The sequence below is a fragment of the Enhydra lutris genome, unplaced genomic scaffold (assembly GCF_002288905.1).
Source record: "Enhydra lutris kenyoni isolate GAN:26980312 unplaced genomic scaffold, ASM228890v2 scaffoldscaffold34, whole genome shotgun sequence".
Taxonomy (NCBI): domain Eukaryota; kingdom Metazoa; phylum Chordata; class Mammalia; order Carnivora; family Mustelidae; genus Enhydra; species Enhydra lutris.
In genome coordinates, this window is record NW_019154118.1 from 16,010,116 (window position 1) to 16,025,297 (window position 15,182).

General features: G+C 44.1%; 1 protein-coding gene across 1 annotated transcript in view; it reads right to left on the reverse strand.

Moving 5' to 3' along the window:
• Window positions 1–10,872: 10,872 nt before the first annotated feature.
• The window catches only part of LOC111154010 (transmembrane protease, serine 4), a 32,965-nt gene continuing 28,655 nt past the window's right edge, over window positions 10,873–15,182 (reverse strand). Inside the window, exons 8-12 of the mRNA XM_022513361.1 lie at window positions 14,743–14,902; window positions 13,498–13,664; window positions 12,612–12,710; window positions 12,281–12,423; window positions 10,873–11,058 (exon numbers count right to left, since the gene is read on the reverse strand). Of these exons, the coding sequence (XP_022369069.1) occupies window positions 10,873–11,058; window positions 12,281–12,423; window positions 12,612–12,710; window positions 13,498–13,664; window positions 14,743–14,902 (755 nt within the window). The remainder of the gene's footprint in view (window positions 11,059–12,280; window positions 12,424–12,611; window positions 12,711–13,497; window positions 13,665–14,742; window positions 14,903–15,182) is intronic.

Genomic DNA, 15,182 nt, shown 5'->3' on the forward strand with positions numbered 1-15,182 from the left:
CTTTAATAGCATTACAGTCAGAGCCCTGAATCTTAGCCTAGGTTTCTTAGAAAACTTGTCTAAATTAAAAGTACAACTTAACGCTTTTTCATGTGGTTCTATTACAGGGAAGCAGGAGTCAGGGGAAAGGGCTGTGAGGCAGAGAGAGGGAGAAAGCCAGCACAAGGTGTGGGACTCCTGAGCTGACCACAGCTCCATCAGCTGAATCACAGGACCGTCCCTGGGGAACTAGAACTTCTCTGAATAGTTCCCATCCTGGGAAGAAGGATGAGTAATTTATCTGCCGGCTCCATCCCGTCTCCTGTCTTCCATTATTCAACGTTTGTCCTATAGATAATAATTTTCATGTTACGTTACTCAGCCTTTTCAGGCAGCCCGGGGGAAGCCAGAGTGCTGTGGGGGCAGTCTGCGGGCTCTGGGTGCTGGGGCTACTGTGGCTCCCACTGTGGTAGGCGTGATGAAGACCACCCAAGCCAGAGCCTGGCCCTGGCTCCAGGTGGGGGGTGGGGTGGGACTAGTGTGTTAGAAATGATGGCAGTTACTGGGGCTTTAGAACCACGGAAATGAAAGGGGCCAGAGCTGGGTCCATGCAAGACAGGAAGCCAGGCTTAGAGGTGGGAGTTTGGGGGATGTTGGCAAGGCTGGGTTAGAGATTGATGGGAGCACAAAAGTGGGTCTGATGGGTGCCCATATTACTTTTGAAATGTGTTAAGACTTTCCTTATGTTCTTACATAGTTGACTTTTTACAGATGTGCTTGAGAAGGATATTCATCTTCTAAGTGTTGCGTGCAAGATTCTATACCTGTTTGTTAAGCAAGATTCTATACCTGTTTGTTAAGCATGCTAAGCATATTATTGAATCTTGGAATCTTGTATTTGGTTGTTATGCCTCTTAAGAGCCTTTCATCACATTGACTTATGGCAGAGATTGGGTCACCTGTGTGGTTGAATGTCCCACCTTCTGGGTTTCTCTGTTAATTTCCAAGTGGTGTCATTTAACTCATTCTTCTAACTTACATATTTCCTATAAGCTGGAAATTAGATGTAGAGGTGTAGAATAAGCATTTTTGATGAGGAGTCTTGAGGTGGTGCAACCTGAGGCATTCTTATTCACATTGGGAGGCAGGCAGAGACTTGTCGTCCCACTGTTAGTGGGCAGTGATGTCAGCCCGATTCCTTGATTTTAACATTAGAGTTTCCTCTTGAGATTAGCAAGGAATCTGTGGGGTGATACTTGGGCATTAAGGAAGTAGCCAGTTCTCCATAAACCTTTCACTTAATGCTTTTCACCAACATTGATGATTCTTGCCTGAATCCATTGTGTCTTTTTTTAAAAATTTTTAAATTTAATTTAATTTTAATTAACATATAATGTATTATTTGTTCCAGGGGTATGGGTCTGTGATTCCTCAGTCTTACACAATTCACAGCACTCACCATGGCACATACCCTCCCCAATGCCCATCACCCTCCCCAATGCCCATCACCCAGCCCTCCATCACTCCCACCACCCTCTCCTCCAGCAACCCTCAATTTGTTTCCTGAGATTGATTCTGTTATGGTTTGTCTCTCTCTGGTTTCATCTTGTTTCATTTTTCCCTCCCTTCCCCTATGATCCTCTGTCTTGTTTCTCAAATTCTTCATATCAGCAAGATCATATGATAATTGTCTTTCTCTGATTGACTTATTTAGCTCAGCATAATAGCCTCTAATTCCATCCTTGTCATTGCAAATGGCAAGATTTTTTTTATGGCTGCCTAATATTCATTCATATATATAGGTGTGTATATATATATATATATATGTATATATGTATATATATATACATATGGATAAAGAATAAGATATATATATAATATATATATATATATATATATATATATATATATTCATTCCATATATATATTTCCATAGTTTGGGTATTGTGGACATTGCTGCTATAAACATTGGGGTGCACATGCCCCTTCAGATCACTACATTTGTATCTTTAGGGTAAATACCCAGTAGTGCACTTGCTGGGTTGTAGCGTAGCTCTATTTTCAACTTTTTGAGGAACCTCCCTACTGTTTTCCAGAGTGGCTGCACCAGCTTGCATTCCCACCAACAGTGTAGGAGGGTTCCCCTTTCTCTGCATCCTTGCCAATGCCTGTCGTTTCCTGACTGGTTAATTTTAGCCATTTTGACTGGTGTGAGGTGGTATCTCATTGTGGTTTTGATTTGTATTTCCCTGGTGCCAAGTGATGTTGAACACTTTTCCATGTGTGTGTTGGCCATTTGGATGTCGTCTTTGCAGAAATGTCTGTTCATATCTTCTGCCGATTTCTTTACTGGTTTATTTGTTCTTTGGGTGTTGAGTTTATAAGTTCTTTATAGATTTTGGATACTAGCCCTTTATCTGATATGTCATTTGCAAATATCTTCTCCCCTTCTGTCGGTTGTCTTTTGGTTTTGTTGACTGTTTCCTTTGCTGTGCAAAAGCTTTTTATGTTGATGAAGTCCCAATAGTTCATTTTTGCCCTTGCTTCCCTTGCCTTTGGCGATGTTTCTAGGAAGAAGTTGCTGTGGCTGAGGTCAAAGAGGTTGCTGCCTTTGTTCCCCTCAAGGATTTGGATGGATTCCTGTCTCACATTGAGGTCTTTCATCCATTTTGAGTCTATTTTTGTGTGTGGTGTAAGGAAATGGTCCAGTTTCATTCTTCTGCATGTTGCTGTCCAATTTTCCCAGCACCATTTGTTGAAGAGACTGTCTTTTTTCCATTGGACATTCTTTCCTGCTTTGTTGAAGATTAGTTGACCATAGAGTTGAGGGTCCATTTCTGGGCTCTCTATTCTGTTCCATTGATCTGTGTGTCTGTTTTTGTGCCAGTACCATACTGTCTTGATGATTACAGCTTTGTAATAGAGATTGAAGTCTGGATTTGTGATGCCGCCAGCTTTGGTTTTCTTTTTCAACATTCCTGTGCTTTGCAGGGTCTTTTCTGGTTCCATATAAATTTTAGGATTATTTGTTCCATTTCTTTGAGAAAAGTTGATGGTATTTTGATAGGGATTGTATTAAATGTGCATATTGCTCTAGGTAGCATAGACATTTTCACAATATTTGTTCTTCCAGTCCATGAACATGGAACGTTTTTCCATTTCTTTGTGTTTTCCTCAATTTCTTTTTTTAAAAAAGATTTTATTTATTCATTTGACAGAGAGAGAGAGATCACAAGTAGACAGAGAGGCAGGCAGAGAGAGAAAAGGAGGGAAGCAGGCTCCCTGCTGAGCAGAGAGCCCGATGCGGGGCTCGATCCCAGGACCCTGGGACCATGACCTGAGCTGAAGGCAGAGGCTTTAACCCACTGAGCCACCCAGGCGCCCTTCCTCAATTTCTTTCATGAGTGTTCTACAGTTTTCTGAGTACAGATACTTTGCTTCTTTGGTTAGATTTATTCCTAGGTATCTTACGGTTTGGGGGGGCTATTGTAAATGGGATCGACTCCTTAATTTCTCTTTCTTCTGCCTTGTTGTTGGTGTATAGAAATGCAACTGATTTCTGTGCATTGATTTTATATCCTAACACTTAACTGAATTCCTATATGAGTTCTAGCAGTTCTGGAGTGGAGTCTTTTGGGTTTTCTACATAAAGTATCATATCTGCAAAGAGTGAGAGCTTGACTTCTTCTTTGCCAATTTGGATGCCTTTTATTTCTTTTTGTTGTCTGATTGCTGAGGCTAGGACTTCTAGTACTATGTTGAATAGCAGTGGTGATAGTGGAAATCCCTGCCTTGTTCCTGACCTTATGGGAAAACCTCTCAGTTTTTCCCCATTGAGAATGATGTTCTCTGTGGGTTTTTCATAGATGGCTTTGATGATATTGAGGTATGTACCCTCTATCGCTCCACTGTGAAGAGTTTTGATCAAGAAAGGATGCTGTACTTTGTCAAATGCTTTTTCTGCATCTATTTAAAGTATCATATGGTTCTTGTTCTTTCTTTTATTAATGTATTGTATTACATTGATTTGTAGATGTTGAACCAAACTTGCAGCCCAGGAATAAATCCCACTTGGTTGTGGTGGATAATCCTTTTAATGTACTGTTGGATCCTATTGGCTAGTATTTTGGTGAGAATTTTTGCATCCATGTTCATCAGGGATATTGGACTGTAATTCTCCTTTTTGATGGGGTCTTTGGTTTTGGGATCAAGGTGATGCTGGTCTCATATAATAAGCTTGGAAGTTTTCCTTCCATTTTTATTTTTTGGAACAGTTTCAGGAGAATAAGTATTAATTCTTCTTTAAATGTTTGGTAGAATTCCCCTGGGAAGCAATCTGGCCCTGGGCTCTTTGTTGGGAGAGTTTTGATTACTGCTTCAATTTCCTTACTGTTTATGGGTCTGTTCAGGTTTTCTGTTTCTTCCTGGTTCAATTTTGGTAGTTTATCCCTCTCTAGGAATGCATCCATTTCTTCCAGATTGTCTAATTTGCTGGAGTATAGTTGCTCATAATATGTTCTTATAATTGTTTATATTTCTTTGGTGTTGGTTGTGATCTCTCCTGTCTCTGAATCTATTATTTCAATAGAAGTTGCAAATTTTCTGTCATTCACTGATCTTGATTAGATCTTCATTAGCTACATTTTTTGTGTGTATAAAGAAGAGCTTCCCCTCACCACCTCGAGCCACCTTTTTACCTGGAGGTAGATTTCTATGGTGAAGGAGAATGATGCTTCCCCCCACCCCCCTTTGAATGCTATTTCAGAATAAGGTCTTGGTTTGACAGCCAACTCTATTGGTGACAAAGGGATTGTATTTTTTTCCTTTCTTTTTTTCTTTTTGTTTATAGGTTTTAACTTACTCTATCTTCCTGGTGAATTGATCCTTTTGTGACTATCTATTGACTCCCTTTATCCTAAAATCAGTTTTGTCTTTTTGTCCTAAATCCCTATTTTAAAAAAATATTATATAGCTTTTCCAGCTTGAATTTGGTAAAGTGCTTGTGTTCTAGATCTTTTTCATTTTTTAAAATTTGTAATGGTTCCATAACCTAATGTTTTGGGTTTGTCTTTTATAAACAACACGTAGCTTGATTTTACATTTAAAAAAAAATTTTTTTTTATTTATTTGACCTACTGAGATCACAGTAGGCAGAGAGGCAGGCAGAGAGAGAGGGAGAAGCAGGCTCTCCACTGAGCAGAGAGCCCGATGCGAGGCTCGATCTCAGGACCCTGGGATCATGACCTGAGCCGAAGGCAGAGGCTTAACCCACTGAGCCACCCAGGTGCCCCTTGATTTTACATTTTTATCCAACTTGATTAACTCTATATATTAGTTGGTGAGTTTAACATTATGATTATTGATAACTCTTATTTTTACCATCTTTGTAGATTTTGTTCCATTTTTCTGTGCTTTCTCTTTTTCAGTCTCCTCCTCCTCCCTCTGAGATTGTGTTATTTTCTGTTTGCTTTTCCTTAGTGTATTTCTTATTTTTATTATCTTGGGAGCTAAACACTCTATTTCCATTAGAAATGGAAATGGGTGGTTACTCTTCTGACCACTTAAAATATAGTACACACACTTCCTGTAACCTAGCTTTATTCAATATTTAAACTTCTTGAACAATTTCAGAACTTTAGACTATTTTAACTCCAACCATCCTCTCCTGACTCACATGGTATTGTTATCCTGTATTTTAGTTAGGTTTTAAAAAATGAACCCACACAATAGATGCTATTTTACATAGACAAAGTTCGTTTAAATTTTTGTACATTTTTACCAGTTGCTTCCCTATGTCTTCTTGCACCTCCATTCTTACTATGAGGATAGTTTTCCTTCTTTCTAAAGTACATATTTGAATTTACCCGAAGGATACAAAAATACGAATTAGAAGGGATACATGTGCCCTGAGGTTTATAGCAGCATTATCTACAATAGCCAGCTTATGGAAACAGACCAAGTGTCCATTGATAAAGAAGATGTGTGTGTGTGTGTGTGTGTGTGTGTGTGTGTAATGGACTATTACTCAGCAATTAAAAAGAATGAAATCCTGTCATTTGCAATGACATGGATGGAGCTAGAGAGTATTATGCTAAGTGAAATTAGTTAGAGAAAGACAGATACTGTATGCTTTCACTCATACGTGGAAACAAAACAAAAGAAACAAAACAAACCAGTAAAGGGGGGAAAAATGAGAGGCAAACCAAACAACAGACTCTTAACCAGAGAACAAACTGGGGGTTACCAGAGGGGAGGTGGGTGGGGGACGGGCAAACTAAGCGATGGGGATTAAGGAGGGCACTTGTGATGAGCACTGGGCGATGTATGGAAGTGTTGAATCGCTATATTGTACACCTAGAACTAATATCACACTGTATGTTGACTAGCTGGAATTTAAAAATTAAAAAAAGAGTGAGGTACATACTTGAGATTTTCCTTTAGGGAATATCTGTTGGTAGTATACTCTATTATCGTTTTCCTGAATGCCTTCTTAAAAGGTAGTTTTGTAGGATTCATAATCTCTGTTGTCTAGGCACACTGAAGAGAGTCTTGTGGTTCCTTTCCTGCTGTGGGGATGTCTGCTGGCAATCTGTGGTTTGTTTATTTATTTATTGTGAGTGTGTGTGAGTGAGAGAGCACAAGCATGAGTGGAGGGGCAGATGGAGAGGGGAGAGAGAATCCCAAGGAGGCTCCATGCTCAACGCGGGGCTTGATTCCACAACCCCCTGATTGCAACCGCGGCCAAAATCAAGAGTTGGATGCTCAACTGACTGAGCCACCCAAAGCGCCCCTTGCTGTGGTATCTTGATGGTGTTGTAGGCTGTCTGGGCTGTTTCTCTGGCTGCTTTAAAGAGTTTCTGTTTATTTTTGGTGTTCTGAAGCTTCACAATCATGTATCGAGGTAAGGATTATTTGAGTGTTTCCACCTTGGTTGTACATGTGTGCACCTTATAATGGCAAATACTCTGTGTGAGGGTTCATGCCTTTAATGAGTTCCAGACAGTCTCAGCTGTTATCTCTTTAGATGTGGTTTTTCCTTCATATTTCTGTTCTCTCCCTCTGAGACTTTAACCTGTTATGTTAGACCTTCTTATTCTAGCCTCCATTATCCATAGCCTTGTTTTCGTATGTATGTGTGTGTACATATGTATATATTTAAAGATTCTCTTGAGAGAGAGTGAGTGCATGTGAGTGCACACACACAGGGAGAGGGAGGAGCAGGCTCTCTGTTAAGCAGGGAGCCTGACTTGGGGCTCGATCCCAGGACCCTAGGATCATGACCTGAGCCAGAGGCAGACGCCTGACTGACTGAGCCACCCAGGCACCCCCATATATATGTATATTTTATTTCCTTATTTCTTTCTGCAGCAAATTTAGTAACTTCTTCAATCTGCCTTATGGTTTGTTGATCCTCTCTTAATCTATGTCTGAAATGCTACTTACCCCAAACATTCAGTTTATCATTTTAATAATTATAGTTTTTATTTCCAAGAGCTCTATTTGGTTCTTCTTCACATCTACTTATCATATTTGCTTATTAAAATACTTATTTTTTTTTTGAACAGAAAATAAGTGTTGGTGGAGAATGTGGGGAAATTGGAACCCTTGTGCACTGTTGGTGGGAATATGAAATGGTGAGATCCTTATGGAAAACAGTAAAAAATTAAAAACAGATACCATATGATACAGCAATTCTACTTCTGGATATACATCCCAAAGAATCGAAAGCAGGATCTTGAAGAGAGATCTGTAGACCCATGCTCATGGCAGCATTATTCACAATAGCCTAAAGGTAGAAGCAACCCAGATGTCTGTTGATGGATGAATGGATAAACAAAATGTGGTATAAATAATGGAATATTATTCAGCTTTAAAAAGGAAAGAAAATCTGACGCAGGCTACAACCATGGATAAACCATGAAGACACTCTGCTAGGTGAAATAAGCCAGGCACAGAAAGGCAAATACTACATGATTCCACTGACATGAGGTACCTAGAACAGTCAGCTTGATAGAGACAGAAGGTAGGCAGGTGGCTTCCAAGTATTCAGGGGCAGAAGAAATGGGGAGTTATTGTTTAATGGGTACAGAGTTCTGGAAAGGAAAAAACAGTTTTGAGATGGATGGTGGTAATGGTTGCACAGCAATGTGAATGTATTTAACACCATTGAACCGTATACTTACAAATGGTTGATACTAAATTTTATGGTTTTTTTTTTAAAAAAAGATTTTATTTATTTATTTGACAGAGAGAGCACAAGTAGGCAGAGAGACAGGCAGAGAGAGAGGGGGAAGCAGGCTCCCTGCTGAGCAGAGAGCCCCATGTGAGGCTCGGTCCCAGGACCCTGAGATCATAACCTGAGCTGAAGGCAGAGGCTTAACCCACTGAGCCACCCAGGTACCCCTCATCTGGGTTTTAAATTAAAAGTATTTAAAAGTATCTTAAAATGTGGAAAAGATACCCATTTTAAATTTCTTTAAAGATGCGTAAATTATTGGTGGTCCTATAGTGTGGTAGTTTCTAGCATGAACATTGGAGTCAGAATACTCATATTCACCTTTCCCATATGTAACCTCAGGCAAGATACTTAGCCTCATTGAGTCTTACTTTCTTACCCCTAAAATGGGGATGGGATATGAATGGCATTGATTTCATACGTTTGTGTGAGTCTTTTATTTTTTTTTTTAAAGATTTTTAAAATTTGTTTATTTGACAGAGACCACAAGTAGGCAGAGAGGCAGGCAGAGAGAGAGGGGGAAGCAGGCTCCCCGCTGAGCAGAGAGCCCGATGTGGGGCACGATCCCAGGACCCTGAGATCACGACTTGAGCCAAAGGCAGAGGCTTTAACCCACTGAGCCACCCAGGCGCCCCTGTTTGTGTGAGTCTTAAATGCTCAGTACGCAATGAAGCACTTAGAATAGTGTCTGGCAGGTAGAAGTATTCTACCGTATCACTTTTTCTTATAATCTGATAATTCTAACATCTAAGGTCCTTGAGGTTTTAAATTTGTTATTTTTGATGATTCCCACTCCCGAGGTTTTCTTTTTAAAAAATCTTGGCTGGGGGTGCCTGGGTGGCTCAGTGGGTTAAGCCTCTGCCTTCGGTTCAGGTCATGATCCCAGGGTCCTGGGATCGAGCCTCGCATCGGGCTCCCCACTCAGGGAGCCTGCTTCCCCCTCTCCCTCTGCCTGCCTCTCTGCCTACTTGTGATCTCTCTCTGTCAAATAAATAAATAAAATCTTGAAAAAAAAATAAAAAAAAATAAAAAATCTTGGCTGATCTTTGATGGTGAGCACTGGGTCTGGGTTTAGTTCCGATCTCAGCTTTCATATAGGTCTTGGTCCCTTGGACAAGATATCTGTTGCTCCCAGATATCTATCTTTGTTTCAGCTCATGATTCTGATAGCTTTGTTTGGTTGATTGTTTTTTTTTTTCGTCTTTGAGGATTTCTGTTATTTTCTGAGAACCTAGTAAAGCATTGTCAAGTATATTTAGGATCTGACCAAGTATATTCAGGATTTAGGCCTCATAATACCCAGGCCCCCCTACAGTGGCCCGAGAAGTCCATGGGGCTTAATTCTCTGACCATTTGAGTATAGGACTTGTGCTTATGTCCCTAGAACCCCACTTAGGGACCACCTCAGACTTTACAGGTGATAATTTTTTTTTTTTTTTTTTTTTTTTTTTTTTTTTTTTTAAAGAATGAAAGCAACCGGCCTGGACTCTCTAGGTAGAAGTAAGGACTCAAAGGTACAGTATCTTCTTCCCAGCCACTGGGGGAACCATGATTTACTGTCAGTCTTGAGTACCTAAATCCTCCCTCTCCCAAGTCATAGGTGTTCTCTCTGGTCTTTGGGTCTCTTTTTCATTGTTTGAGAATCCGTGGTCTCCCCAAGACCTTTTCATACTCAGACTCAAGAATGATGCAATAGTCCTAGCTCAGTTCTTAGCATGCAGCCCAGTCCGCCTGTGTCAAGGACTTCACACACCTGTTTAATAGCAGCAGCCATAGAGCTAACAGTCGTAACAGTAAGTAATAGTAGTTGTACCAATAGCAGGACAGTGCATTTTAAATTACAACTTGTTTCTTGCTCTGTTGGGCCTGGGGATGGGTGGAGGAGAGGGCTGGTGTAGACTCTTTCCTCCCTCTAGTCCAATCCTTGGTGATCTGGGTTCTCATTGGAGAGTCTGCTTCCATTCAGCAAGGTGGGAAAGTTTCTTTTGTGCTTAGCAATGCCTCTGAGACCTTGGCCAGAAGGCTGGTCTGTCCAGTGGGCTGTGTCTTTCTCCCAGGGACATCAGGAGCCCCAGGGGTGGCAGAGCTGGGGCTGCTGACTTCCTTCTGGGTGCCTTTGGGCTGTGAGGTCTTTTACAAGAATGGAGGCCCTTTGCTGCACCAAGAAATGTTGAGGCTGTGGGCAGAGTGGTGTGCCCCTGGGGGCTCTTGCTCCGTCTGACTTCTGGGATCCCCAGGTGGGCAGGACAGGGGGAGGCTGTTTCCAGGAGAATGGAGGGGCAGCAGCATCATGACTCCGACTATGATAAGAGACCAACAAAGACATGATTTGGAACTGGACAAGGTGGTGATGTGTGTGGAATTAGCCTGCCTTTTTTGAAGCTCTTTTCTCCTCTCTCCTCTAGGGAATTTTTTTGAGCCTTTCCACCCTCCTCCTTAATGGAGTCTGTTCCTGGGAAACTCTCAGCCAGAGAATAGAGAATGATAAAGCTGGGTGTATTCTATACCCTAAGGCGTTTGCATTCATTTGGAATCTCAGACTAAGAAATTTCAGCTCTTCTGGTGGAATTGCAGGTTTTCCCTGGTGGGGAAGATGATTTAGGATGTCAGGGGTCATCTCAGAGCCATTTAAGTCAAACTAAAGATAGTTTGTACCTTTAAGGTGGAGGAAGGGGGCGGCGCAACAGGCTCACCTTCCGGACATTGTAGATCCAGTTGAGATAGGCTGTGACCTTGGTGTATACTCCTGGGGTGCTGGGGCCCCCACAGCCGTGGCCCCAGCTCACGATGCCCACCACTTGCCACTGGTCAGAGTGATACATCAGGGGCCCACCGCTGTCACCCTGTGAAACATCAGAACAGGAGTTGCTGGGGAGGGCAAGCAGGGGCGGGGTGGAGGAGTGGGCTTCTCTTTCTTCCCCTCCTTGCATTGGCCCATCTGTTCCTCTGTGCTCCCCCAACTGCTCGCCAGTGTTCTCTGCTGTTCTGCCCTCATTGCCTCTGCTCATGCTGTTCCTGCAGCCTGTAAGGCCCTTCTATTTGAGGCAAAAGGGTTCTTTTTGTGGTCAAGTATGTTGTTGGTGTTGCCTTCTCTCAGATTCACAAGGCACACTAGCAAACTCAGGGCTCTAAGGGGTTCCTCAGTGAGAAGCCTGATTATCTTTGTTTAATCCGGTACTTCCTAAATTTATTTAGCTGCTCATGGGTTGTCTTTTGCATGCCAGGTACCATTCTAGACAACTGGGATTCAATCAATGAAAGGAACGAAGATCCTGCCCTCAGGGAGCTTAGAGTTAGATGGAGAAGAGAGAGAGAATAAACAAGCAAACAACTCAACAGATCAGAGCATGTCAGATAGTGAAAATTGCACTACTTTGGGTGTCTGTCCCAGCTCCTACAGCCCCTGAGACTTCCTCCCTCAGAACCCAGTAACACCAAAGCCTAACTGCCCCTCTTGCCCACCACTGTGAACTCCCTGAGGGCAGAAGACACTGTCCTCAAAACCCAGTATTCACCTGGCATTCAAGTGATGGCCAAGAGCTACCTCTTGAGTGGAGGAATTTAATGACTGAGAATGGGGTCAGAGTGAGGTTAAGGGCTTTAGTGAAAATGGCTCTGAAGAACCTCTGGGGATGGAGGGAGTGAAAATGTATTTAGGGACTAAAGGGGTTTGGGGGCGGGGGAGGCATTGTTCCAGGGCTCATCCAGCAGGAGATGGGTTTTCTCTAGTCTAGTGCAGCATCTTGACAGTTCTAGAGAAAACAGACCTGGCCTTCCTGCCCTCACATGACTCCTACTCCTGTGGGTGATGGGAGGTAAGAGCAGGTGGGTTGACGAACCACCTTTGTAGGTGAAATACACACCTGAAATCTTTCTGCTCGTCTCTGTCCATCCTTTCTTCCTTATCTGACTGTAATCCTTCTTTCCCTCCCTCTCTCTGCTCTTCCCTTCATCATGACTGAGTGCCCGCTGTATGCAGGACTTCATATGGGGCTGTTGGCCTCTGGACTTACTTGTTTTTCCAGGACTAAAATCTCTATCCAAGGAACTCCCTCATGATCCCACCTGGCAGGTGTCCACGCCGCCCTCCAGGATGCCGGCACACAGCATCTGCTCAGTAACTTCCCCTTGGTAGGCGTCCTCTGCGTTGCACCGAGTATGGTTAATGACCTGGACCGAGGCCTGCAGCAGTGTGTCAGACAGCTTTCCTGGGAAGGTGAAAACACATGCGTATTCCCATTCTTGCCTCTCACCCCCACCCAGGACAATTCTCTGGGTTACCTGGCATCTCAGTGCTTGGATTTCCAGGATGGGTTTTTTCCCCCAGGGTGGTCCTCCTTCCCATCACCTCCAGGAGCTGCTCCCTCAGCCCTGTGTTCCTGAGCCCAGGACTTACCTCCATCTTGCTTCGTAAAGCCCCATCCGATGACCCAGAGCGGGGTGGCTGGAGTGAGCTCCTCATCAAAAAAGGGCAGGCAGATGGGCCTGACTGTGCCTGCCGGGAGCAGAGAGAAAGGGGGGAGAGCCTGGTGGCTAAGTGCTCTGGAAAGGTTGACACCAGGGTTTCTATGACCTGTATTCCAGGGGATGTTAACAGAAGTGGCATGAGAAAGTTCTGTGGTCAAATAAGTTGAAGTATAGTTTAAACATAATACAGGCAAATTAAAAATTAAAGGCCTTATTATATCTTTATATGCTAATGTGCCCCAAGAAAAGAGCTCTACTATAAAAATGTTTCCCAAATTTAGAATAGAACCCGTTTTTTCTCCAAGGGACCAGTGTCCTGTGGAACTGACAGTTGCAAATGCTGAGAAATACTATCCCAGCATGAGTCATCTAACAGAGCTGTTCAAAGATTCCATGGGCTGCTTTAAAGGTAATGAGTTCTCTGCCTGTGGAGGAGACCAGGTGGGCGCAGTAACCCCTTGGCAGAGATATGGTGCAGGCTCTTGGCACTCGTTGAGGGTAGAGGATGGACTAGAAGATCTTTTAGTTCCCTTACAGCCCCAAGATTGGATGAGTCTATGATTCTCACTTGAGATGCTCCACGTGGATAAAACAGACCTCAAAAGAACCCAGCTTGGGTGGGGCGGGCTGTGAGCTGACAACTGAAAGGGTTCTCATGGCCCCTTGCTGATGTTAGGCTGGTGTATTCACCAGAAACAAATGTATAGCTGAGGGCTTGAGAGGAGAAGCAGTGTGCCCAAGGCCACATAATGAGCTAATAGCAGAAGGGGAGTATAACCTGGCCTAAGGGGTCTTGTTCCCACATGCCCTCTCACCGGAGAATGTGAGTGGGAACTGCAGCTTCACGAGGGCAATGTCCTTCTCTTTTGGGTACGTGGTGTTCAGCTCAATGATGAAGATGCTGGCCACAGGCAGGGATGGGAAGTTGCCCAGTTTGTCTGAGCCAGCCCTTACCTTCCAGGTGGACACATCGTGATGCTTCCTGGGGGGGGGGGCAGAGACAGCGGGGTTCAGGCCTGAACCAAGCCTGTGCAGTCTTTGCCCACAGCTGGGTTCCCAGGGTGCTAGGGGTTGGGGTGCTGAATGTCCCTGCTATAGGGGGTTATGATGGTGAGGCCAGGGGTGGTAGAGAAGGAGCAGGTCTGAGGAATCCCTTACAAAAGGACAAATTCTAAAAGGGAATTTGATCCTTTCCCCTGGTGAAACCTGCTCAAGGAAACTTCTAACTGGAGGGCCAGGGAAAGGGCTGTTCCCGGCACCTGAGCTCTGGGGTCCTGGTACTTTCCTGCCCCTGGTACTGTTCTGTGCTACTCAAGTGGCACTTGTATTGTCAGTTTCGTTATGCACTTGTCTGTCTTCCTCCTGACACTCCTCCCTGCATAGTGTGCATGGGTGGTTTCCCAGGAAAGGACTTAGAGCTTTGTCAGATCTCAAAGGTTAAGAATCTCTGGCCTACACTCTGAATTCCTCTAAGGCGCTGACAGAGCTAATGCATACGGATACATAATATAGTACTCATTAGATATTGAATGAATGAATGAATGAAAGAAGGAAAGTGAAGAGGGCCTGGGAGTAGTCCTTCCCCAGAGGTATGGGCAGGCCTCTCTCTGCTGGCTTGTAAAGGAATCTATGCTTTCTGCTTTAAGTTTTTGGGTATAATGGGGGAGTGGCAGTGACTCTCAACCCCAGAACCACTCCAGAGAAGACTGGCAGAAGGAGCGCATTCTCAGGACTCCAGGAAGATGGATGGGAAGAGCTTCTGTGGAGTGAGTAGGGGCTGGACTGAGGACTCTGGGTATCTGATTGCTTCCCAACTAGAAGAGGTCAAGCTTGGTGATCAAGCTTGGCGACCAGCGCCTTCTTCTCAGACCCTGGGTGGCTAACAAAGGATGTCGTGTTCAGTGTCTCATTGGGGGTGGCCACACCCAAGGACGTGTTCTGTAGAGGGAGGGGAAAGAGAGGATAGGGGTTTGGAACACAGGCTGGGAGGCAGGGAACCCCGATACTTAGGCCCCTCCAAGGCTTTGAGCCCCCAAGGCTTCCTTGTGGTGCAGCCTTACCTGAAACAGTGGGCTGCCGTGAGGATCCAGTAGGGGTCCAGAATGCTCCCTCCACAGATGTGTTGTTTGTTGTACTGGATGCTGACCTGCCAAGGCCAGGAATCCACAGAGGCCGTCTCCCCGCCCACTACCCGAGGGGCCTTCAGGCTGTCCCCACAGGCTGGAGTCAGCAGGGAGGGGGGAGAAATCAGGAGTTAGGCTCTTGAGGGATGGACTGCCTCCCCATGGAGCCCTGAGTCAGTTCCCTTAGATCAGGGCCCTTATGACTGGGACCTGGAGGGTTGGGGAGGACTGCCCATTTTGAGTTATTCCTAGGGAGCTGGTGTCCCAGACCATAGACTTTTTCCCAATCTCCGTCTCCTTTGCTGGGCTTTGGATGTGTTTATATTGTGAACATGGGTGTGTCCATTGTGCTGGGAATTCATGGCCTTCAAACCAAA